Here is a 24,624-nt window from a genome sequence, read left to right as displayed (position 1 = left end):
ATGACATATAGGCGGAAGTATACCTGTTATGCCTGCCACGTCTGCATGGTGAATGCGTAATTATTGTTACTGACACGTCTTCAGAGCAATAATATCACAGGCAGGTGGTGGTAGGGGATCGAGGGATATTGTTTGGGTTTTTGGCCCTTTATGGGCAGGACTCTGCAATAGATTATGACTGTAAACTAATATGTTAGTATCAGCAATCCAACAGGTGTGGATACACCATTTACAGCCAGTCAAGCGGATGAGACGCGAGCGTTTGTATGCCCCGGCACCTCAAGGCAGGGGGGAGGGGAGGCGGGAGAGTTGTCATTACATGTTTCCTGGTGTTTGATAATCGTTTGTCCGATTTTGGTTAGAGGAGTACTCCGGTGGAAAACAATCAACTGATGCCAGAAAGTTCAACAGATTTGTAAATGACTTCTTTTAAAAAAATCTTAATCCTTCCAGTACTTATTAGCGGCTGTGTACTACAGAAAAAATTATTTTCTTTTTGGGTTTCTTTTCTGTCACGACCACAGTGCTCTCTTCTGACACCTCTGTCCATGTCAGGAACTATCCAGAGCAGGAGAAAATCCCCATAGCAAACACATGCTGCTCTGGATAGTTCCTAAAATGGACAGAGGTGTCAGCAGAGAGCACTGTGGTCGTGACAGAAAAGCAATCCAAAAAGAAAATAATTTCCTCTGTAGTATACAGCCACTAATAAGTATTGGAAGGATTAAGAATTTTTAATGGAAGTAATTTACAAATCGGTTTAACTTTCTGTCACCAGTTGATTAAAAAAAAAAGTTTTCCACCGTAGAACCCCTTTAAGGTCAGGTGTTCGGACGAGGTACATGATAATTACTTTCGTGATTACTGCCAGGTTTTTTGGCCCTCTATAGGCCATGCCCACGTTCACGGTTTTGGGCACACTTCTGACTGTTGTAAGTATGTGTTATTGTTCTTGTTATTATTATTGTTATATTTAATAGTCATTGGTATTTATGATCGTTATTACTATAATCTTTCTTACTCATTGTTATGATTTTTATTGTAGTTATTATGATCTTTATTACTAGGATTATTATTACCATGATCGTTATCAATATTATTGTCATTATTATTATCGTTATTACTATTTATTACTATTATCGTGGTTAGCATTAGTATGTATTGATGTTGTTAGTCTCAGGCAGCTGTACACGTTTGGAGCCCCAACCACAAAAATATATTATAGAGAATAGGGCCCAAACTGGCCCCTGTGGTACCCCCTCTGCTAAGGTTATGTTCACACGGCGGAATCTCTGTGATTCTGCTCTAATTCTGGTCTGAGTGAAATCCGCTGGAAAAATTCCACTCAGAAATTCTACAAAATTTACTGCAAATAGTGTTGAATGGGGATTGCTCTGTCCCACTCTCACAACAAAATGTCTGCATTCACCCCATTGAAGAAAGTAGGACTCTGAATTCAGACCAGAATCTGTGTGTTGAGCCCACAGAAATTCTGCATAAATTTTACTTGCATAACCAAAAAAATTAATCTGCAGCCAGGTTTGCAGAAAGGAATTAGAGCAGAATTACAGAGATCCCGCCATGTGAACATAGTCTAACTCTGATCCAGAGAATGTTCTGCTAATAACCACCATTTATTTCCTATCACTGAGCCAGTTACTTATCCATTTACACACACATTTCTCCAGCACAAGAAATCTCGTTTTATGTACCAACCTGTTATGTGGCACAGTATCAAATGCGTTGGAAAAATCAAGATATATTGCATCCAATGGTTTAGTATATAACCTCCCTTTTTTTATAAAAAGCTGATCAGATTAGTTTGAATGGTCTGATCCCTCATAAACCATGCTAATACAGTTATACATTCATGTTCATTGACATGCTCATTCATATTATCTCTTAGAAAACCTTCAAACAATTAAACCTTTAAAAAATGTTAACAAATGAAACCATCTTTTTTGTGTATTGCCATCTCATTCCCGATGCAAGAGGCCGGAAGAAGCATCATGTGATGTGAAACGGACGTTGCCTTGTCCCCACTCCCACCCCACTCTCCCGTAGCGTGTCAGCACAATACTCTGATGTTTGTGTAAAATACACTCACAATAAACATCGTTATCCTGATGTCAGTTGGTGAGTTTCCATGTCTTTCTTATAACTTTTTTTGGAATATCATTAATTCTTACATGACATTGGGCACCACGCTGACCTATAGCTGACCGCAATCTCCTATACCTGTGGCTTGTTTTGTGACTGTTTGGATTGTATTCATACCAGTGCCTGGTTTTCTATACTTTTGTGCAGATTTTTTTTTTTATGAAGCAGACCCCATCATATTACTTGATTCTCTTGGAACACAGGTGGGAATGCCATCCAGACCTAGTGATTTGTCTATTTTAATCTTCTTAAAGGAATACTTCGGTGCAGGAACACTTATTCCTTATCCAAAGTTTAGGGGGATAAATGTCTGATCATGGTGGAGGGGAGTACGGGCTCCGTTTCGTATGAGGGTCAACATGCCCCATTCCTGAGAACTGCTGGGGTGCCGTGCAGGAGATCGTGGAGGGTCCCATCAGTAGGACCACCCATGATCAGACTCTTATCCCCTATCCTTTGGATAGAGGATGTGTTCCTGCACCGTAGTACTCCTTTAAAGGGGTACTCCGGTGGAAAGCTATTTTTTTTTTATTTTAATCAACTGGTACCAGAAAGTTAAACAGATTTGCATATTACTTCTAATAAAAATCTTAAGCCTTCCAGTACTTATCAGCTGCTGTTTGCTCCCCAGGAAGTTCTTTTCTTTTTGAATATTTTCTGTCTGACCAAAATGCTTTCTGCTGACACCTCTCTCCATGTCAGGGACTGTCCACAGCAGGATAGGTTTGCTATGGGGATTTGCTCCTACTCTAGACAGTTCCTGACATGGACAGAGGTTTCAGAAGAGAGTAAGTTTGGTCAGACAGAAAAGAAATTCAAAAAGAAAAGAACGTCCATACAGCAGCTGATAAGTACTGGAAGTTTTCCACTGAAATACCCCTTTAAGGATGATAAATACTTCCTGGGTAGCCACCAAAAGGGGGAGCTCACTGTATATATATTTATACTGTGTATATGTTCATCATTGAAGATAATTTTATAGTCTTTGTAATCTTGCAAATGCCTTGCTTTACTAATTTACAGTCAGAATTTACAATTCTGTAGGCTTAAAGGGGTTACCTGGATACTAAAACAACTTGATATGTTGCTGGGGATGGCAAGAACCACGCCCACGCACATACTCGCCTATTTTTGCTACCCCAGGGCTCATGCTATGATGTCATCCGGTCCCCTACCGCTTCTGCTACTTCCCACTTCCTAGACTCCTAGGCTGAGTAGGCCATCACTGAACAGATGAGCTTGTCTTAGGCTGCATTCACACCTCGGTTTCACTGTACGGGTGCCGGATCCAGCGGAGGGAGGGGAAAACCGGGTGCTCCTGTACCCCAGCCGGACCAGCGCTGAAATCCATTTACTTAAATGAGCTGACCGGACTCAAACTGTGACTCTGGTCGGCTCATTTTTTACTCCTATCCGGTTTCCTCACCGTTCCTAAAACTGTAGTATACTACGGTTTTAGGTCCAATCACACAACCGTATTCGGGTCAAAAATGAGCCGACCGGAGTCACCATTTGACTCCGGTCGGCTCATTAAAGTAAATGGATTTCAGCGCTGGTCCGGCTGGAGTACAGGAGTGCCCGTTTGTCCCCTCCCCTAGTCTGATCCGGCACCAGTGCAGTGAAAACAAGGTGTGAATGCAGCCTTAGAAGTAGGCAGAGCTGCAGAGGGCCAGGTGATATTATAGCAGGAGCTCAGGGGACCGAGGTAGGGTATGTTCTTTATTTTCACGCCCTTGCAGTGACATATAACATTTTTTAAGTATCTTGATAATGCCTTTAAGAGTGCCTTAAAGGGTAGCTCCCACCATCCTATTTTTTTTTCTGGCCCGTTTCCGCCCCCCCCCCCCCGCTACAGCACTAGCCTGTTCACTCCGCCCCCCCCCCAACCCCCCCCCCCCCCCCCCACCCTGCATACCCCGTTCCCTCATTACACTTGCAGTTACTGCAGAGTCCGGCAGCGGGCGTGCAGGGACAGCGGCGGCGGCGATGTGCGAGGAGTGGCCTCCCAGCCAGTGGCCGGGGAGCCAATGTGCTCGCTCCCGCCTGTCTGATTGACAGGCCGGGAGCGAGTGCAGCCTAACTGAAAAAGGACCGATTGCCACTCCAAAATCAGTCCTTTTTCAGTGGCCGGTTTTTGAATGTAAATTAAACCTTTTTAATGAAAAAAAAATTTATAAAAGTATATTAGAGATATGTTGTAGTACATAAGTACTACAACATATCAAAAAATAAAGTTGGTGACAGTGCCCATTTAAAGCTTGTTGTGGTGACTCTTCATGGAATTACCTGTCTCACTATAATATAGTATCTGGGCTATCCCATAAGGGATGTAGATTTTGGATTAGATTGTTGGTTATTTCATTTCTAATACCAACTAGCAGAAGTATAAATGCAGTTTAGAAATAAAATACAGACTTTAAGTCGGTACAAGAAAAGTGATCAGCATTAGGAGCCATCTGATATGTACTGAAAGTGAAATAATGATTGACTCCTTATGTTACATATTTTAAAGTTCGATGTCTTTTCACCTTACACTTTCTGTATCTCCTTTGACACTTTATAGATGATATCGATAACAAATGTGTTTTCAGCTCTGATGATTAATGTGCTGTCACTTCCCTGCTTTTCCTCCTGCTGAGATGGGCATCTCGATGATACGCTGGGCTGTCTGTTAAGAAGACACGCTCCTACTATGATGAAGACAGAAACTGTCTGTGTCAGATACTTTATAAATGAGACTGTTGTATGAGTGAAAGACTGGCAGCTTCATGTGAATGACTACATTAAGTAAGGAAAGCTGGGAAGCAAACTCTATTTGGGGAACTCCACTGTCTACACTCTTCTGGTTACAGGTGTGTTTCTCATTATTAAAATCTAGAATAATCCATTTAAGTACTTACCTATCTATCTTTCACTCTTACTATTTATCTAAAAAGGATTCACTGCAGAAATCAAAAAGTCTAATGTGAATAAAGGTTTAATCCATCAGATGTTAAATTGCGGTTCTTCTTCTTTTAAAACTGAAACTTTACAATTTCTCATTTGATAGAATAAACCTCCATTTACATTGGACTGTGAATCCTTTTTGTATTGAATAGTGAACATCTGACCAGGGCTCCTACACCTTATTGCACCTGCACTCTCGGTAGTGCTGTTTATTCACAGGATTCTGTCTATCTATCTTCTAAATATCTCCTATCTATCTATCTATCTATCTATCTAGAAAAGTAAAGATGATGCAGCACTCCACAATTATGCATAATTGTGGAGTGCTGCATCATCTTTACTTTTCTGGATTAAGGAACCAGTGGACCCAGGTTCCAGGAATGCGGGCACCCCATCTTCTTCTTTTTCATTTTCTTCTCCTACTCTGGACGACTGAGGTGCTGCCTTTATTTTCTTTGCTATCTATCTATATATCTATCTGTCCATCTAGTAATATATCTATCATCTAGTAATCTATTTATCTATCTAGAAAACAAAAGGGCAACAGCACTCCCATAAGGTGCAAAATGTAGATCTTTATTCACACAAACATGGTGGCGATGTTTCGCTGACTCACCCAGGATAATGGCTGGGTGAGCCAGCCGAACCGTCACCACCATGTTTATGTGAATAAAGACCTACATTTTGCACCTTATGGGAGTGCTGTTGCCCTTTTGTTTTCTATGTGGAGGATCTGTGACCAGGATCTCAAGCAACTGCATGCACCCCATCATCATTACAATTTTTCTGGAGTGCTACTTTCCTTTGCTTTGGCTATCTATCTATCTATCTATCTATCTACCTACCTATCTATCCATCTCCTATATATCTCCTATATAACATCTATCTATCTCATATATATCTGTCTGTCTATCGATCTATCTATCCATCCATCATCTATTTATATATCTTTCAATCTATCTTCTATCTATCTATCTATCTATCTATCCATCTAGTAATCTATCTATCATTAACATTATACATTATTGACATCAAAAATACTCTGCTTCTTATGTGTAGTGCACAGCATAATTCTGCAGTAATTTTTAACATGGTGGTTAAAACCTATTCAGGGGTCTGGTGGTGGACAATAGTAAACAATCTTACTATTATATCAGGAATGGAAACCTTATCTGAGCATTTTAGGATGCTTAGTATGAAGGCAGCCAAAATAGCTGAACAGTAATATTCAAAATAAGCTGCTTCCACAAAAGTGCATATGAGGGGTAACAATATTACTGACCATTATAAGACTTGTGTCCTGCACTCATCAGCAATTTTCCCTCTTCATTGAGCACTAGTGTTGAGAACAAATATCCGTAATGCAAATTTTTACCGCGGATATCGGCACTTCGCGATTTCACGAATATTTAGAATATAGTGCTATATGTTCGTAATGACAAATATAGTTTTTTTTTTTTTTTCACATGCAAATTTTCTATTTTTCACATGAAAATTTTTATGCTAATTTCTGCATGAAAAAAAAGTGAATGAACATAGCGAATATGCGAATTTCGCGAACAGAGGACGAATAATCGTCAATATATTCGCAAAATATTGCAAATTCGAATATGGCCCCCGCCGCTCATCACTAGTAAGCACCATCTACCATTTTTAGCTGACTAGGTGGAGACAAGCTGCTATGATATCTTTGATGCACAATACACACACTGTGAGAAGGTGAAAGGTATCGTGGTGAATGGGCGATATGTGTCACCAAGGCTCCTGGAAGGAGTATGGCTGGAAGGCCAATCCAGGACGGCTCTTACTGGGAATGACCAATTGCAGGGTGGGGGTCATTCCCCACAATCCAGGCCGCCTTTTGTTGGCCTTAAAGGCAGCCTGTTTTACCAGCTGAGGGGGATTTGTTAGTTGCAGCTCACACTGCCAGAGAGAGCTGAGAGTGAAGTTCTTCCCTACGTTTGCTCCAAGGTTGGAAGCTGGTGAGCAGCCTGCCTGGAGGCCTGGAAAAGACTTGCTTGATGCCGCATGGCATCGACTCAGGTGTGAACAAACACCTAAGGAGTACAGGTGGACTTTTGTTACGTTTTCCTTTGTTCTGCATTTATAGACTGTTTGCTGTGTGACAAGTGTGAATAACACACTGAACTTGGATTTGGAAAATACTGCTTCCTTGTCTCTATACTGCAACCGCACCTATTTGCAAGAGTGAGTCATCACAACAAACACACACATCTCTCTCACACTCAGAATCAGCTGCATGGAGGATGTTATTTGGCAGTAAACAGCACTGCAGCTGTAAATCCAGCTCTAAGGGTATGATCACATGAATATTTGCCTCTCCGTTGTGCAGGCATATCAACATCCATTCAAAATGAGATGCTAATGTAGGAACACAGACAGGCACAGGCCCCATAGACTTTAATGGCTTCAACAAAGTCAGCTTTGTTCAGGTAATTTTCCCAGCACATACCAGATTTATCTTAGATTCAAAAGCATGTTTTCCTGTGTTTTAGGCATCTAGGATAGATCTTATGAAAGGTTGGTGACATATCTGAGCAGTCAAGAAACAAATTGTGATGTGGACATACCCTTTAGCAACACATCTGTATGTGAGTGTCTGTCTCTCTCTTTCTCTCACTCTATTTGCATCTGTTCCCTCCACCTTTTCCTCTCTCCAGTTCTCTAGAGAAGCTGTAATCTGATCTCTCAGTGTATGCACTCCTGTGTACAGGTTTGAAGTAAAAGGGAGCAATAAGCGCAGGAGACAAAGTGAAGGATGAGGGGAAAAATTGAGAAAGAGGCATTTTTCTGTAACAAAATATATTTCAAACATCCTAAATGTTCATGTATTCTCTATGGGTAGAGTAGGAGTAATCTGCAGTCAGACAGCTTTGGCACAAGCCTATCCTTCCCAGTACAATAGGATCGCATGGTGAAAATTCAACAACCCCACCCCCTACATCATCTGTCTATGGAGAGTCGAGAGACCAACATACTTAGACAGTTGGTCAAAGTTGGTGCAGGTTCGGATGACTTTATTTTATTCTATCGTGTGTAGTCACCTTGAGGCCAGTGCAAAACACTAGGGTCAAAAGATTCAACGGAGATAAAAATATATTATAAATATTTATTGTGGTAAAATGCTTTGCCCAATCTCAAGCAAAGCTGTTTTAACCCCTTCCCAACATTTGATATGCATCAAATGTGAATCCAGTATCTTTGTCCTCTCCATAGACAGTGGGTGCTGGCTGTGTTATACAGTGGAAACCCACTGGCAGTGGCTGTGCCATTAAAGTCTCTACATGCCACAACTGTCCATAGTGACAGTTAGATAGATGAGGGACACCTCTGTCACCAGATCACCTCAATATGACATGATAATTGGGTGCCAAGCAAAGGGCTTAGGCTTTCTATTTTAGCACATCTAATACACCCTACCAAACACAGGGTATACTAATAGAGTGGTCAAAGGGCATCAAAAGTCTTGCAGCATAATGTACAAGTAATTACTCCCCTACACTAGTAATTGTTTTGGTACCCTAGTGAGAGTTAAAAGTTGAAAAGTTAAATAATTTAAAGTTAAAAAAAAAATACACAAGCATTATACGTTTTAATTTACAACAGAAATATACATAAATAAAAAGTGTTAAAGTTGTATTTATCTAAAAATGGTACCATTTTAGAATACAGCTTACCCCTACAAAAAACAAGCCCTTACACTTCTCCATGGACAGAAAAATTAACAACCATGTGGGTCAGAATACATTGCAAAGTATTTTTTTTCTTTTAAAATTTTGGTAGTGGTAAAATTAACATATCATTGGTACTTCAGAGTAAATGTCATAAAAGAAAAGCGCCCACAAATGTCAGAATTGTGTGCAATAAATCATTTTTCTTTGCTTCTCAGTACTTCATATGGTAAAAAGGGGTGTTTTTACAAAGAAACAACTTTTTCTGCAAAAAACAAGCCCTCTTAAGGCTATGTTGAATTAAAACTCTCTTGGCATATGGGGAAAAAAAAGGTTGAAAATAACATTTACTGCAGCAAGATGGGGTTTTACTGTTATTTAAATGAACTCCTGACATGTTCCACTGACATATCAAAAGTTTTGATTGGTCAGGGTCTCAGTAATGCTTAACGTTTAATCTTAACATTTCATTTAAATTGTGTTTAAAGGGGTACTTTGCCCCTAGAAATCTTATCCGCTATCCAAAGGATAGGGGCTACGATGTCTGATCGCGGGGGTCTTGCCACTGGGACCCCCCATGATCTGCCTGCATCACCTGGTGTTCTAAACAGTATGTTTAGTATGCTGGGTTTCGCGGCGGGGGAAGTGTCACGCCCCTTTGTGATGTCATGTACTGTTTAGAAAGCCGGGTGCTGCACAGAGATTGTGGGAGTCCAAGCGGTAGGACCCCCGCAATCAGACATCTTATCTTCTATTCTTTGGATAGGGGATAGGATATATAGGGGTGGAGTACCCCTTTAAGGTTTGATTAAATGTTAGTTTAAATTACAGTAATTTAAATATTAGTAACCCTTTAATTACATTTAAAAGTATATGGTACAAAGTAAACATACTCTCTATAAAGTAATTACATCTTTTTAGTACTTTTGCTCACCACCTATTTGCCCAAAAATGTGATGTCTATAGCCCGCTGCCTAAGGCTATGACCTCTAGTCTGCACATGCTCAGGTGCAGCAGTAGGGGTTATAAGGGGGTTAGCAGTTTGTCTATGAAACAGCAGATGATGGAAATAAGGAACTAATGTGAGAGGATCAGCAGTAAGGGAGCAAAATATGAAGTGCTCAAGATTGTAGGGATGGGCCCTTCAACAGCCATGGGAATACAGGGGAGGAGAACAGCCTGGAGTAGATCTTAGCAGTGCATGATAGGAATTGTAGTCTGTCATCCACATGCTGCCGAAGCCATGTTTACTCTTTCTGTGCTGAGAAGGAGCACATATAAAGCGAAAGTGTGAAAAAACTGTAAAGTATACTGTATATGTTTAGGATGTAGGATTAGAGTTATACTGCTACATTGTGTGTAAAGTTCCTGCAGCCTTTTTCAAGGTTTCTAATCTGAATGTCGGAATACCCCTTTAAAGAAGGCAAAATGTAGGGATTGACTGGGATGAAGATGTAATTTACTACAATATATTGGCCCTCATTTACTAAGAGTGTCGTGTTTTCATTAGTGGGAAATGTTTCAGATTCGCAGGATTCCGCTGTATTTACTATGGGGATTCACAGATTTACAAGTCGGTAACATTTTCTGACCAGCTTTTTCTAGGTGGAAATTTCCAGCCATTTATCCACAGGATTTTCTGTAAATTCATTAGTAAATAGCTTTGGTTGTGAAACCACGCCCCTTGAGGGACAACCACGCCCCTTTTTCGGCTTTTCACAGTGCAATGTCAGGTCTGTCAGACTAAAAACTGTTCGGTTTTAGCTTAGTAAATGAGGGCCATTATCTTTAGCATTAGAAATACCAACACCTATTTATTTTATCTAGAATTTGTCCAGACTTTATTCTTTGGTGTAAAATGTGTAATATGTTAATATAAATCAAAGTATCTTTCATATACACTTATGTACAATATGCAGATATATACAACAAATGTCCAATTCGGAAGGGCACATAAGCCCCTCCATTCCAAACAGTAAGGGAGCGAAAGCATAAACGCAACAGTCTTTAGGTTAGCACAATACTGCATAAAGTATATCCTGATTTGTCAACACTGTTAGAAAAATGACATAACATTATGGAAAACAATAAGGTCACAACAGTAATATGGCACAGACGTGACTGAGATTTCAGTGGTGCATAAAATAGTTTTCTTTCTAGAATATATTAATACAAAATGTCTGCTGGCGTAAAGTGCAATTACTGTTGTGCAGTCATATAAGGCAGGGCGAGACTTGGTGAAGCCCAGAGATCAAGTTTCAGATGGTTTTGGATTGATAGAAAGGGCAGCTATAGACTACGGAGAAAAGAAATTATCAGGCCATCAGTTCTCAGCGACCCAAGTGTGTCAAGTAAACAAATTAGATGTCTTCAAACGACAACAGATCCTTGGTCCCATGATATCAAATACAAAGGGTATTTCTTATATCCGCAGTTCATCTAGTCCAAATGTATATGAATGCAAGTACGCACCAATAAGGCATAGCAATACCCATAAGTAAAGATACCGAATGTAATGATGTCCCAGATCTCATTTTCTGACTTCCCTCAATTGAACCTTCAGGTCTCATTATTGAGGAGGAACATTTGAGCAGTGGCACTTGGTATGATGTTGCTCTTTTTTCAGGTCTGTCGGGGCTTGAGCCATCACTCGGTCTTTGACCATTATAAAGCAAGTATCTTCCTTGTGAATCTTGTTCCATCCTGAAGAGCTCATATTCAGTGTGCGGCAGCCGTATTCCTAAAGCTACGCAACCATTGGTATGAGTGACATCTTGCTCCACTCCAACTTTCCATGACTTCTCAGCTCCACACTCATTTCCATTAAAAACATTTAGCAGAGAAGCTGTAGCATAGTCCATTGGAGTCACTTTCATGTGATTTACTGTAAAAAAAAAAAAAAAAAAAAATCATTCACTTAGGTTAAGAAAGCAAATATATTCCTGTAAATATCATGCTAAAATGCATCTTAATACAGTGAAAACTACATCTATAACAGAAATACAGTAGAGAAACAACAGGGTCCAACACCGGTAATGTTATGTGGTTGGATGTCGAGATGGCGATATCAGAACTATTTGGCTAATCAAGGGTGCTTGTGATATTCATCAGAAATAAGACCTGTAGAAAATCCTGTATAAGAAAGGCTGTATAGCACTCACCAGATTGTTGCCGAGGAAGAGACTTTATTGAATTCACAGGAACATTACAGCCGCGACAGGGAAGGGAAGGTGAACGCGAGCTCACCTTCCCTTCCCTGTCGTTGCTGTAATGTTCCTGTGAATTCAATAAAGTATCTTCCTCGGAAACGATCTGGTGAGTGCTGTACAGCCTTTCTTATACAGGATTTTCTATATCTATAAAAGACACTTCTATGTGGCTCAAAGGCAGAAGGGACCTTCTTAGGTGAAGAAGTGAAGAATTGTTGTTCCTTTTTGTGTTCTGCTGTCTGCTTTGAGTTCTATGTGATTAGGATCTATTTGGGGACATTTAATCCTTAGATTACTGTGTAAGGTGAGGGTCCATTCTTTACTTTGTTATAGAGCTAGTTTTTTTGTTTGGTAATATGCTAAAAAGCTAAAAATGTAAATCTATGAAAAATGATGTCTCTCAAGATTTACTCACCTTTGAAGACAAATTCTGTTCCTCCCATTACCTTAGTTGAATGCACACCTCTGCTGTAGCGCCCCTTGGCATAGATGGTGAATGTAGGGTGCTTGCATATTGGGTCAGAGTAGTGATAGTAATAACCTTCCCATGTATTATTTTTGTCATGGAAGATAAAGTGTCTAGTGAGAAAAAGGACTTCTGGGCGCACTTCACAACGTTGACTGACCCATTCCCCATTTAGTCCAATAGTCAGGTCTGCTTTGGGAGGTAATATTGGAGGATGATGCTCATCTGACCGAAAGATGATTCTACAGGCGATGCAGGACTGGTCATGGTTCTGAAATATAAGCATGAATATATGATGTCATTTATTTGCAATTACGCATTACTTGCAGTTACTAAATAAAAGTTGTTTTTTTTAAATTGTGGTTTAGTAATATTTAGAATATTGGTCTCTTATTGTAAAACAAAAATAGTATATTGACCTACCAGTTGTTAGGATTCATATTTGTTAAATGTGATTGGCTAGATGACTTGGTCAGACCTAGTATGCATTGTTTAGTGCCTATGAAAAATTGTCTGTGGGTGGAAAACTAGTCAACTTGAGAAAGAGTTATGGATGCCCAAATATCGTTGATATACTGTATATACCAACCAACCATAACAATGAAAACCACTTGCTCAATTTTGCTCACTCCTGCCACCATAATGTCTCTAACTTATTGAGGGAAAGACTCTGCAGAACCTTTAAAGGTGTCCTGTGGCTCCTTAGCAACATATTGGGGGTTATTTACTAAGGGTGAAGTGTGTTTTTCTTTGTGGGTTTTGATTCCCGACAGGTATCTTCCCAAGGTATTTACTAATGTTTCCCTACATTTTGCTTTTTTTTTTACAACTGATCTGATCTATTGGGTTTTCCTCAGCTCAATTCTACCCCATTTCATGTGGAAACCTTAGTAAATATGTTGGGATTTTTCAAAACTGTAGGGGACACGCCCCTTTTGCCGAGACCACAACCCTTTTATAACGCGACCACGCCCTTTTCAGGTTTTTCTTGTAAAATTTTAGGGTTTTGGGTATTTTTGGTCTCTAATTGTGTCACAAGGAATGTGGAAAACAATTTGGGAGCAAAAGCCGAGAAAAAAAAGAGTCTGGATCACGTTAGTAAATACCCCCCATCATGTGAGTCCTATTAGATGCGAGATGCAGCCTCCATGGATTAGGTGTGTTTTTCCAGCACATCCCACAGATTCAGATCTAAGGAATTTGGAAGCCAAGTCAATATCTTAAACTTTTTGTCATGTTTCTCAAATCATTTCTAATAAACTTTTGCAGTGTGACAGAGAATGTTATCCTGCCGAAAGAGACTATTGCTGCCTAGAAGATGTCTACTTGGTCTGTAACAGTGTTAGGTGATACATGTCAAGACAATATCTGCATTGCCAGGATTAAAATTTTCATTAAAAAAATATCACCCAGAGCATCATACTCCTTAGGCTGGGGTCACATTACGTTTTCAGCAATACGGAACCGTATACGGGTGAAGGGAGCAATAAACGGGTGCTCCTGTATCCCAGCCGTATGCAGCCCATATGTAATTCATTTCATTGAGCTGACATTGGTAATGTAAAAATCCCATAGACTATAATGGGTCATTATAACGGATCTTTAAAACAGAGAATTGTATAGAGTGAAAGCAGCCAAAGCTGCCACTCACTGTGAGGGAGAGGGCTGGTCTTTGCCGGGTGGAATGGTCTGCACTGTGATTTGGCACAGCAATCCAAATGCAGTAAAATACTGGAGTTCCATAGAATAATCCTGTGCAGAGAAGGGAGAATCCATACAAAAAAAACTTGCAGCTATCTGTAGAATGTAACACTGTAATTGCATTAGAATGATATGCAAATAAAGATAATTCATGTAGGATAACATGCTGTTGTCTGTATAGTGACAGGTATAATTTTTTGCTCTTAGAATAGAAAGGAAAGTGCCTAGGGCAAGCAGCTAAATCAATGCCTAATACTCAGTATCGCAGATGAAATAGATGGAAAATGTGCGCTATGACAAAAAATTTAGCAAAAGTGTAAAAGATGTGCAAGTATGCACTACTGTCACAACAGCTAAAAGAGATGATGTTTAATATATATCTACATGATGACCTCGCTCATTTCATTAAGGCTATTAGGAGAAATTGTGTTTAATGTGTACATCCAGTACATTTCCAATCGTTTTAACTGTTCAAGCCTATTGTTGACCTGTGGGGGAACAAAGTCAATAGGCGTAATGCCGATATGATCAGTAGCATCAGGAAGATAAAAAGTACAGTGTTTAGAGACCCCATGAAACAGAAACTTCCTTTTGATATTTAATCAGTGCGGGTTCAGTCTCAAATGCAGTGGACGGATCGTTCGACCGATATAGTAGAGAGTAGTGTTGCTCGCGAATATTCGCAATGCGAATTTTATTCGAGAATATCGCATAATCGCGAATTTGTGAATATTTGCGAATATAGCACTATATATTCGTAATTACGAATATATATATATATATATTTTTACAGTACACATCACAGTGATCATCCCTCTCTGCTTCCAGCTTGTGTGGTGTAAAGAAGGCTCTAATACTACTGTGTGAGACTGGTGTGCGAATTTTCGCTTATGCGAAAATTAGCATATGCTAATTTCCGCACATGCGAATTTTCGCTTATGCTAATATTCGCATACACGAATATTTCGCATGTGCGAAAAATAAAACGAAAATATTACGAATATGCGAATATTCGCGAATATATGACGAATATTCGTCCATATATTCGCGAATATTCGCGAATTCGAATATGGCCTATGCCGCCCAACACTAGTAGAGAGGACAATTCTGACATTGAATGAAGTAGATGACATAATTGGTCTGGCAAGTAAGATGAAACTTGATACCAAACTTCTCTTTGGTCACCATAGATGAGAATTCTATTGCTCCATGGGTAATCTGATGGCAACACAGACATTTTTTTGCACTTGTAACTGCCCTTAGGTAATGGATTCCCAAAAAGGTCATATTGTATAGATTTTGGGTGATTTTGCTTCCTGATCTGGCTGGGAGCCAGAATGCTTTTGAGAGAGGGACCTTTCCTATATGTGAACTTGTTTTTTTTGGGAAGGACAGATTTTAAATCGTTGTGCTCCTGTAGAATATGCTAGTGGTTTTGTATAATGGTCTTGATGGTTTTGGTGTCATTAGAGTCATGTTTTTTTTTTTACCCCTCAGACAGTCAGTTTGAGACTGTGCTTTGACACAATTGTAAGCATGCCTGGGGACCTTTTCCCGATAATGGTTTTTTAAGTACTTTAGATTGTTGCTGGAAAGTGTGATGATCAGTGCAATTTTTTCAAATGCGCCGATATTGGCTAAAGGGGATATTAACCAGCCATCTTTTGAAATGGGCACTGTGGAAATCTAAATAACTGTTAGCATCCACTTTCTTAAAGAAAGTGGAGGTAACAAAGGAGTGTTGATCGTGGGAATTGCAGATGTCCAAAAAATGCACACTTTCTCTGCTATGGTTAATGGTGAAGGAAAGGCCCCAAGTATTCTGGTTCAACTGTGTGATGGTATCCGGGGGTCCACTCCACACAAAAAAAAATTGATCGTCTATATATACATTGTCACCTACCGTCGCTATATAGACTACCTATTTTTTATTTGGAGTGACCTTTTTGGGAATCCATTACCTAAGCGCAGTTACAAGGGCAAAAAAAAACAGATGTCTGTGTTGCCATCAGATTACCCATGGAGCAACAGAATTCTCATCTATTGTGACCAAAGAGAAATTTGGTATCAAGTTCCATCTTACTTGCCAGACGAATTATTTCATCTCTTTGATTCAATGTCTGAATTGTCCTCTCTAATATATCGGTCCGCTGCATTTGAGACTGAACCAGCACAGATTAACCCCTTAAGGACTCAGGGTTTTTCCGTTTTTGCATTTTCATTTTTTCCTCATCACCTTCCACAGTACAAATCATAACGCTTTCAATTTTGCATTTAAAATTCCATATTATGGCTTATTTTTTGCGCCACCAACTCTACTTTGCAGTGACATTAGTCATTTTACCAAACTATCCACGACGAAACAGAAAAAAAATTCATTGTGCGACAAAATTGAAGACAAAATGCCATCTTGTAACTTTTGTTTCCGTTTGGCTTCCGTTTCTACGCAGTGCATTTTTCAGTAAACATGACACCTTATCTTTATTCTGTAGGTCAATACGGTTAAATTGATATCCTACTTATATAGGTTTGATTTTGTGTTACTTCTATAAAAAATCATAACTACATTAAGGAAAATGTATCCGTTTAAAATTGTCATCTTCTGACACCTATAACTTTTAAATTTTTCCGTGTACAGGCCTGTATGAGGGCTCATTTTTTGCACCGTGATCTGAAGTTTTTATTGGTACCAATTTAATATTGATCGGACTTTTTGATCTCTTTTTATTCATTTTTTCATGATATAAAAAGTGACAAAAAATATGCTATTTTGGTCTTTTGAATTTTTTTTTGCGTGTACAACATTGACTGTGCGGTTTAATTAATTATATATTTTTATAGTTTGGACATTTCCGGACGTGACAATACCACATATGTTTCTTTTTATTTACAGTTTTTTTTTTTTATTGGAAAAGGGGGGTGATTCTTTCTTTTATTAGGGAAGGGGTTAAATGAGCTTTATTAACTTTTTTTCACACTTTAGTGGCTATTACACTGCACACACTGATCTGCTACACAGATCATTGCCGTGCATTTACACGGCAATGATCAGTGTGATCGGCGGTCGATTGCTCAAGCCTGGATTTCAGGCTTGGAGCAATCAATCGCTGATCGGACGTGACGGAGGCAGGTAAGGGGACCTCCGCTCGCGTTCTGGCTGATTGGGACATTGTGATTTCACCGCGATGGTCCAGCACGCGGCACAATGATCGGTGTTGCACGCTATTGGCCCAGGGTCCCGGCTTTCATTAGCTACTGGGACCAACCCGGTATGACCTGCATGCACTATTTCTCCCATTCCTTTCTCCCGTTACAAAATAACATCCGTTATTAATAACGGGCTATGATGGGTTAAAATGGGTAATATAAAAATCCCATAAACTATAATGCAATTTTGTAACGCCGTTCAATGGCCGTTTTTAATGGTTTTGTTAACGGGTCATTATAAAGGATCTTTAAAACGGAGTATTATAGAGTGAAAGCAGCCTACCGTGATGTTCTCCCCTGACTGTCAGGTCAGACCTTTTACATCTTTCTCCACTCTGTCAGCGGATGTTATAACCTAATCTCCCTGCTTATTATCACACTAAATGACAATACTATATCATGCTGGGCTTGCGCATGTTTAATACTTTACAGAGCACTTTCATTCCGCACTAGACTAGTTCCGTCCTGTATTATCAGATACGGCCATACCTCCTAGCGCGATGTGCTGCACTGACTGATGTTGGATGCACTGCAGAGCATCTCTCCCTGCGCTGTCAGCGGTGAGCGTATCTTCCCGATCAATTTGCTCACTACTCACCAATCGCTATCATTTATGCCTTATGCTTTTTCTTGAAGCTTTCTGCATAAAATAAATGTGTTTTTAATTAAGTATGTTTTAAGGGTTTGCACTGTGTTTTTATTGCTTTTACTACATTGACTATGCTACTTATGTAACAATGTATGTTTGACCTCACCGGACACCAACCCGGAAGCTTTTGTTACAAACAGTATCCTTTTGTGTATTTATGTAACACTTCGTGGAAGCTTGTTATTCTGCCTAATGAAGAGCCCGGTTCGGGCCAGAAACGCTTATCTTATGCTTATGTTTTACAATAAGTACCGTTCCTATTTCACCATTAGTCCAGTCCTCTCTGATTCTTGCACCCAGATTAGAAGTTCCCATTTTGCTCCTGCATGAGCACCTGTGGATGTGACCTGACTGTGGATCCGGAGGGAACCTGAAGCTGCGGAATCCGTCTTTCTCTCCTACATATGCATATTGGTGTTGTGCCCTCAGCATAACACCCCTTGGTAAGGTGCCATCCTTAACCAAGTTTGTTTATTCACCTTACTGTTTGACAAGCTGCACTAGGTGCGCATCGCTTTCTCTTTGCTTTGCATTTTCAACATGAGATAATTTTTTGGGACATATTGTACTTGATGTCAGTGGTAAATTTTGATTGATACATTCAGCATTTTTGTTTGCAAAACTCCAAGCTTACATGAAAAATAAAAAAATAGCATCTTTCTGAATTCCAGATTCTCTACTTGTAAAAAAAAGATAGTCCACATAAATTAGTTATTAATTCACATTTACAATATGTCTACTTTATGTTGGCATCATTTGTTAAATGTCCTTTTATTTTTTTAGGTCATTACAGAGCTTCAAAGTTTGGCAGCAATTTTCAAAATATCAAGAAAATTTCCATATCAGATATTTTTAGGGACCAGTTCAGTTCTGAAGGGAATTTGAGGGGTCTCTGTTAGAACCTCTTTTAAATCACCTCATTTGTAAAAAAAAACACCCTTCAAAGTAGTCAAAATGACATTTAGGAAGTTTATTAACCATTTAGGTGTTTCACAGAAATTAGTGCAAGGTGAAATTGGAATTTTAAAATTTACATTTTTCTTTCAGATATGCCATTTTGCTCAATTTATTTTTCTGTAACACAGTGGGTGCTGACAGAAAAAGGCAACTCAATATTTATATACCTAATTCTGAAGTGTTTAGAAATATCTGATATGTGACCCTAGAGCGCTACATCACAAACAGGCTTCAGACATGATGGAGCATCAAGTGGATTTTGGACCTTCCTTTCAGTGAGAATATTTTGTAGGCATCATGTCAAGATGTAGAGGCCTTGGGGTCCCAAAATATTTTGGCAAGACAACTTGATATTTTCCATGGATTATCCATACCCCAGGCATCCCGGCTGAGATTAACTTCCCCCGTCACATTCTGGACATCCCTGTGTCCCGAAAGATCTTTTCGGGACACAAGGATGTCCCGGTTACCTTTCTTCGGCCCCGCGTTAACTTTAAAAATGCAAAGGGCCACCAGGAGGTATTGCATGCAGGGACTTCACTGAAGTCCCGTGCATGCGCCCATAGGAACGGAGGAGCGGAGCATCAAGGAGCGGAACGCGCGCTGGCCGGCATGGTAAGTTACCAGCTGCACATCAGCTTTGGTGCTCCGACCACCACCCCTCTGGTCCCGGGACCTACTGCTATGGCCTATAGGCCATAGCAGTAGATCGTGACCCCTGACTGGAGGAGCGGTGGTCGGAGCACTGAAGTGGGGCAGTACACAGACATACAGCCTCCAGTCTTACACTTTATATGGCTGAAGGTTGTATGTCTGCGGGGGAACTATACTGTCAATCTAATGTGGGGGGAAACTATACTGCCAACCTATTGTGGGGGAACTTTACTGCCAACCTAATGTGGGGAAATTATACTGTCAATCTAATGTGGGGGATTTACAACCTAATGTGGGGGACCTACAACCTAATGTGGGGGAACTATGCTGAAAACCTAATGTGGGGGAACTATGTTGACAACCTAATGTGGGGGGAACTATACTGACAACCTAATGTGGGGGGAACTATGCTGCCTACCTAGTGTGGGGGAACTATGGTAAGGTACCATATCACGGCAGATGGGTAGTCTTATACGGTGAGTCTATCCCAAATTCTATATTTTAACTGTAAAAGTTGGGGGTCGTCTTATACGCCCAGTTGTCTTTTATATGCCGGAAAATACGGTAATTTATTACATTTTAATGGTTTATCACATTTCCATCACAAAAGAGTGTCACCATTTTCTCAGAGCTGTATATTTTTTTTTCTTTTTATATCGGCAATGTTGGCAATTTTTTTCCAGGATTACTTAACATTTTTACAGAGGTAGGATTGCCAAAAGCAGATTGGCAAGTTTATTATTATTATAATAATAATAATTATTAACTGTGTTAACTGTGCAGTATAAATGACATGAACATGGTAATTTTATTCTGCAGTTCGGTACAATTATGGTGATACTTCATTTATGTACTTTATTTTATGGTTCATTATATTTTACACAAAAAAAAAATTCCTATAAAAAAAAATCATGATTGTGCATCTCCACTTTTGAAAGCCTTAAAGGGGTATTCCAGGAAAAAACTTTTTTTTTTATATATCATCTGGCTCCAGAAAGTGAAACAGATTTGTAAATTACTTCTATTAAAAAATCTTAATCCTTTCAATAATTATCAGCTGCTGAAGTTGAGTTGTTGTTTTCTGTCTATCAACAGTGCTCTCTGCTGACATCTCTGCTTGTCTCAGGAACTGCACAGAGTAGAAGAGGTTTGCTATGGGGATTTGCTTCTAAACTGGGTGGTTCCCGAGACAGGTGTCATCAGAGAGCACTTAGACATAAACGAACAACTCAACTTCAGCAGCTCATAAGTACTGAAAGGATTAATATTTTTTTTATAGAAGTAATTTACAAATCTGGATAACCCCTTTAATATTTTTTTTTTGTACCAACTATGTTGTGCAAGGACTAATTTCTCCTCTCTGAGAGGAGTCGACGCTGTAGTGGCCCCCTTTTGGGACATGTGACATTTTGATCACCTTTTATTTTAGTCTTACAGAGGTGACATTAACATAAAGCAGTATATTTGCCAATTTTTTTTTTTTTTATAATTCTTGCAGGTTAAATAGTAAGATTATGTTATTGTTTAGGGTGTTACAGATGTGGCAATACTAAATATATGTATATGATTTTTTTTCTGCTAAAAACATAATAGGGCAAAGAGGGGTTGTGTATATGTATTAATTTACTTAATTAATTTATTACATGTATTGTTTAATTACATTAATTTATTAAATTTTTTACTTTATTTTGACCTTTTTTACTGTCCCACTATGGAGAATTGAATGTGCGACCTGTTGCTCACACATATAATACAATTCATTATAGGGCTGTACTCTAGTGTACTATGCCTATCAGTGTTACACTGACAAACATATCCGGTACCATATTATTGTTTATGAAAATTGCATGCCTGTAATATAAAGTGATGGAGTGTGCCTTATGTTTTTTCTATGGCATTCTGTATTATTCCGTAGAAAAAATTTAATGGGCTCAGTATTATTGATCCATTCAACATAAATTCATAATATGATCTTGTGCATAATCCTATATAAAACTTTTTCCTCAAAACAGTCCATTTGCAACTTGATCTTTCTGGGCTCTAATGCAGTCTAATACTATGATTATTAAGTTACATGGGTGAAACTGTATTTCTAAAAATCTTGGTAACTAACAGCTATTATGTAATTAATAAAGTAACATGTAACACAACATAAATATCCTGTACCCATGTTTTAAAACAAAACAGCAACAACAGGGTTAAGCTTTGTGTGGCCAGATACTGCATCTTGGCATGTGCTTGTCAGGGCACCTCAGTGTTGAGGAGGTTAAGATTAAGGAAAAGGCTGTGTTTGATGTTATATCAAAGCCCTCTTTGATCTTGATTAGAATATTGTGCTGCTTTTCCATAAAGGAAATGTTTGTCTGCAAGATCTGTATCATTATATGTTGTCACATGTAACGCTTTTTACAGTCCTTTGTGAATGACAAGAGGCGAAAAATGTTTAAGCTTTAACTTAAAATAATAATTCACTTTCAGGATATATATTATTCAAAAATACTGTACTTCTAATAGTAACAAGAATACAAATTATATATAGTAAGCTCCTATAATAAACATTGGATTTGCTCAATTACCGACATGCAGTAAATACAAAAGTTTAAATATTTAAGGCATAATTAATAAATAAATTATTAATAGTGTTGCTCGCGAATATTCGCAATACGAATTTTATTCGCGAATATAGCACTATATATTCGTAATTACGAATATTCCTTTTTTTTGTTTTAGTTTTTTTTTTCACAGTACACATCACAGTGATCACCCCTCTCTGCTTCCAGCTTGTGTGGTGTAAAGAAGGCTCAAATACTACTGTGTGAGACTGGCGAGCGAATTTTCGCATATACGAAAATTCGCATATACGAAAATTTGTATATGTTAATTTTCGCATATGCGAATTTTCACATATGCGGAAAAAAACGTGAATATAACGAATATGCGAATTTAGCGAATACATGACGAATATTCGTCCATATATTCGTGAAATATCGCGAATTCGAATATGACCTATGCCGCTCAACACTAATTATTAACAACTTTAAGTTATTTGTTATTATTAGATGAGCTAATATTGTTTAAACTATGTGGCCAACAAGATTAAAAAATAAATTATTTTATAATATAAGTTAAGAAAAATATCTTACTATCTTATGTACGGGTTTTATGTGTCTTTATAGTTACAATTTACAAATAAAGCTTGTAATAAGTTGTGTACAATAAACCAATGGAGTGGAACACAGACTTGCAGAAAGTCTCATAGACTTTCATTAAATTCTTATACTGCTCAGAGAGTTGATGAGAAGAAATAAAGGGGCATGAACAACAAAAAAAAGTAATTTCTACTGTGTGCAGTCATTTGCCCTGTAGAGAATGTACTGACAGACCAGATTACCTGTAGGGGGAATCACCCTTACAAAGAGGCACTCCATTACATTTTCTATCATTATATATTCCCCAATAGCATATCCACAGAGTTAGTCTTCATAAAACAACCTCTTAAATGGGCACTGTCAGAATCAAAACATTTTATATGTTGTACATCTTGGCAAGACATTTACCTTTTTAATATACTTTATAATTTTTTTAATCTCTTTTTTTTTTTTTTTTTTTTTTTAGAAATCATGGCCTATAAAAAAAGGCCACTAGGGGGTCCCCATACCATCCAAAACATGGTCTTGTTCCGCTTCTGCTGAAATGTCTGTCTTGGGTTATGTTCAGACTGCCGTTTGACTTTGGTGGTCTGAACAGTTTTATGTTCCCCGGCCAGGGAATAGTTAAAGCTTTTACCCTATCATCCAATAGCTCTTTGATTGTGTCTAGATAAGGCCAGCTCAGTCTAGCTTCTGAGCTGGTGATTGACATCCTTTCGTTCTTGAAATGCTGCTATGGAGCTCTTGGTGAAACACTCTTTGTTTGAGTTTTAATCTACTATTTTAGCTTTAGCATGCACTTTGTATGTTCTGGTTTTAGCCATGTTATGTAGCATGCTTATAGTAGATTTTAATCTATGTTTGTTTAGTCGGTTTTAGGATTTGTATATCCTTTCTGTTATGTATCTGTTCACACTATGTCTGAGTCTTGCTTGTTACCTGCGGTCTGTATGTTATATTCCTGTTTGGTATTCTGGAGTCTATTCAGACTCATACGATTCTAGTCTAGTGTTTCATGTATTCTATTTCTGTTTCCTACTGGGTCAGCATCTTGTCCACATGGTGGAGTGTGTTTGCTGGCCAGTAGCCTATTTGGCTTTCTTATTAATGGCTACTCCTTTTGTGAAGTGGGGTGTCCAGTTTGTTTGTTCTGTGTCCCAGTGTTAACAGTGTTTTATATTTATATCTTGTTTTGTTTATCTGATCTTTGTCCTTTTTATTTGTACCTGTTTGTGAACAGTGTCCTATGTTCCTGTACCAGTTTGGCCGTTTAAATTCTGCCCTGTTAGTATTTGTATCCTGTCTTGTATATCTGGTTGTCTAGTAGTTTTCTGTTTCTGGTCTGTGACGGACTTTGTATATGTGTTTTTACTCCACTGCAGTTTATTGCAGGAAGGGACCAGCGCCCAGTTGTCGATCCATCCTTAAGCATGGATGGGCACGTAGGCAAGGAGAGATGTTTTAGGGTGAGTTTAGGGCTCACTCTCCCTGTCTCCCCAGTCGGTCCTGACAGAATCATCAGTCTACCCACTTGCTCTGGTGCCACTTTTTTGTTTTGGTTCCTGAATCCGTTTGAAGTGGACCAGACGCAAGGATTTCTTTGGCCAGTTCTGAGACTGCAGTATGTCGGATCTACGTTCCTGAGCCAAGCATCTGCATCCAGGTGGCAATCATGGGGCCACCTTGGCACCCAGGTGTTTTTATGCTTGTTTGTGTTTTTAGAAGGTCCGGAGGCCCCTCTTCATCATGGGGGGGGGGGGGGGGGGGAGGTACTGTAATGTCTGTCTTGGGTTATGTTCAGATTGCTGCTTGATTTTGGTGGTCTGAACAGTTT

At 39.0% G+C, this 24,624-nt stretch overlaps 1 protein-coding gene across 1 annotated transcript in view; it reads right to left on the bottom strand.

The window, feature by feature from the left end:
* Positions 1–7,651: 7,651 nt before the first annotated feature.
* Positions 7,652–24,624, bottom strand: part of APCDD1 (APC down-regulated 1) — a 103,156-nt gene continuing 86,183 nt past the window's right edge. Inside the window, exons 4-5 of the mRNA XM_056521561.1 lie at positions 12,423–12,744; positions 7,652–11,682 (exon numbers count right to left, since the gene is read on the bottom strand). Of these exons, the coding sequence (XP_056377536.1) occupies positions 11,234–11,682; positions 12,423–12,744 (771 nt within the window). The 3' untranslated portion in view covers positions 7,652–11,233. The remainder of the gene's footprint in view (positions 11,683–12,422; positions 12,745–24,624) is intronic.

Source organism: Hyla sarda, chromosome 5, assembly GCF_029499605.1.
Source record: "Hyla sarda isolate aHylSar1 chromosome 5, aHylSar1.hap1, whole genome shotgun sequence".
Taxonomy (NCBI): Eukaryota; Metazoa; Chordata; class Amphibia; order Anura; family Hylidae; genus Hyla; species Hyla sarda.
The sequence above is the reverse complement of the archived record's forward strand: the minus strand, read 5'-3'. Positions and strand labels throughout refer to the sequence as shown.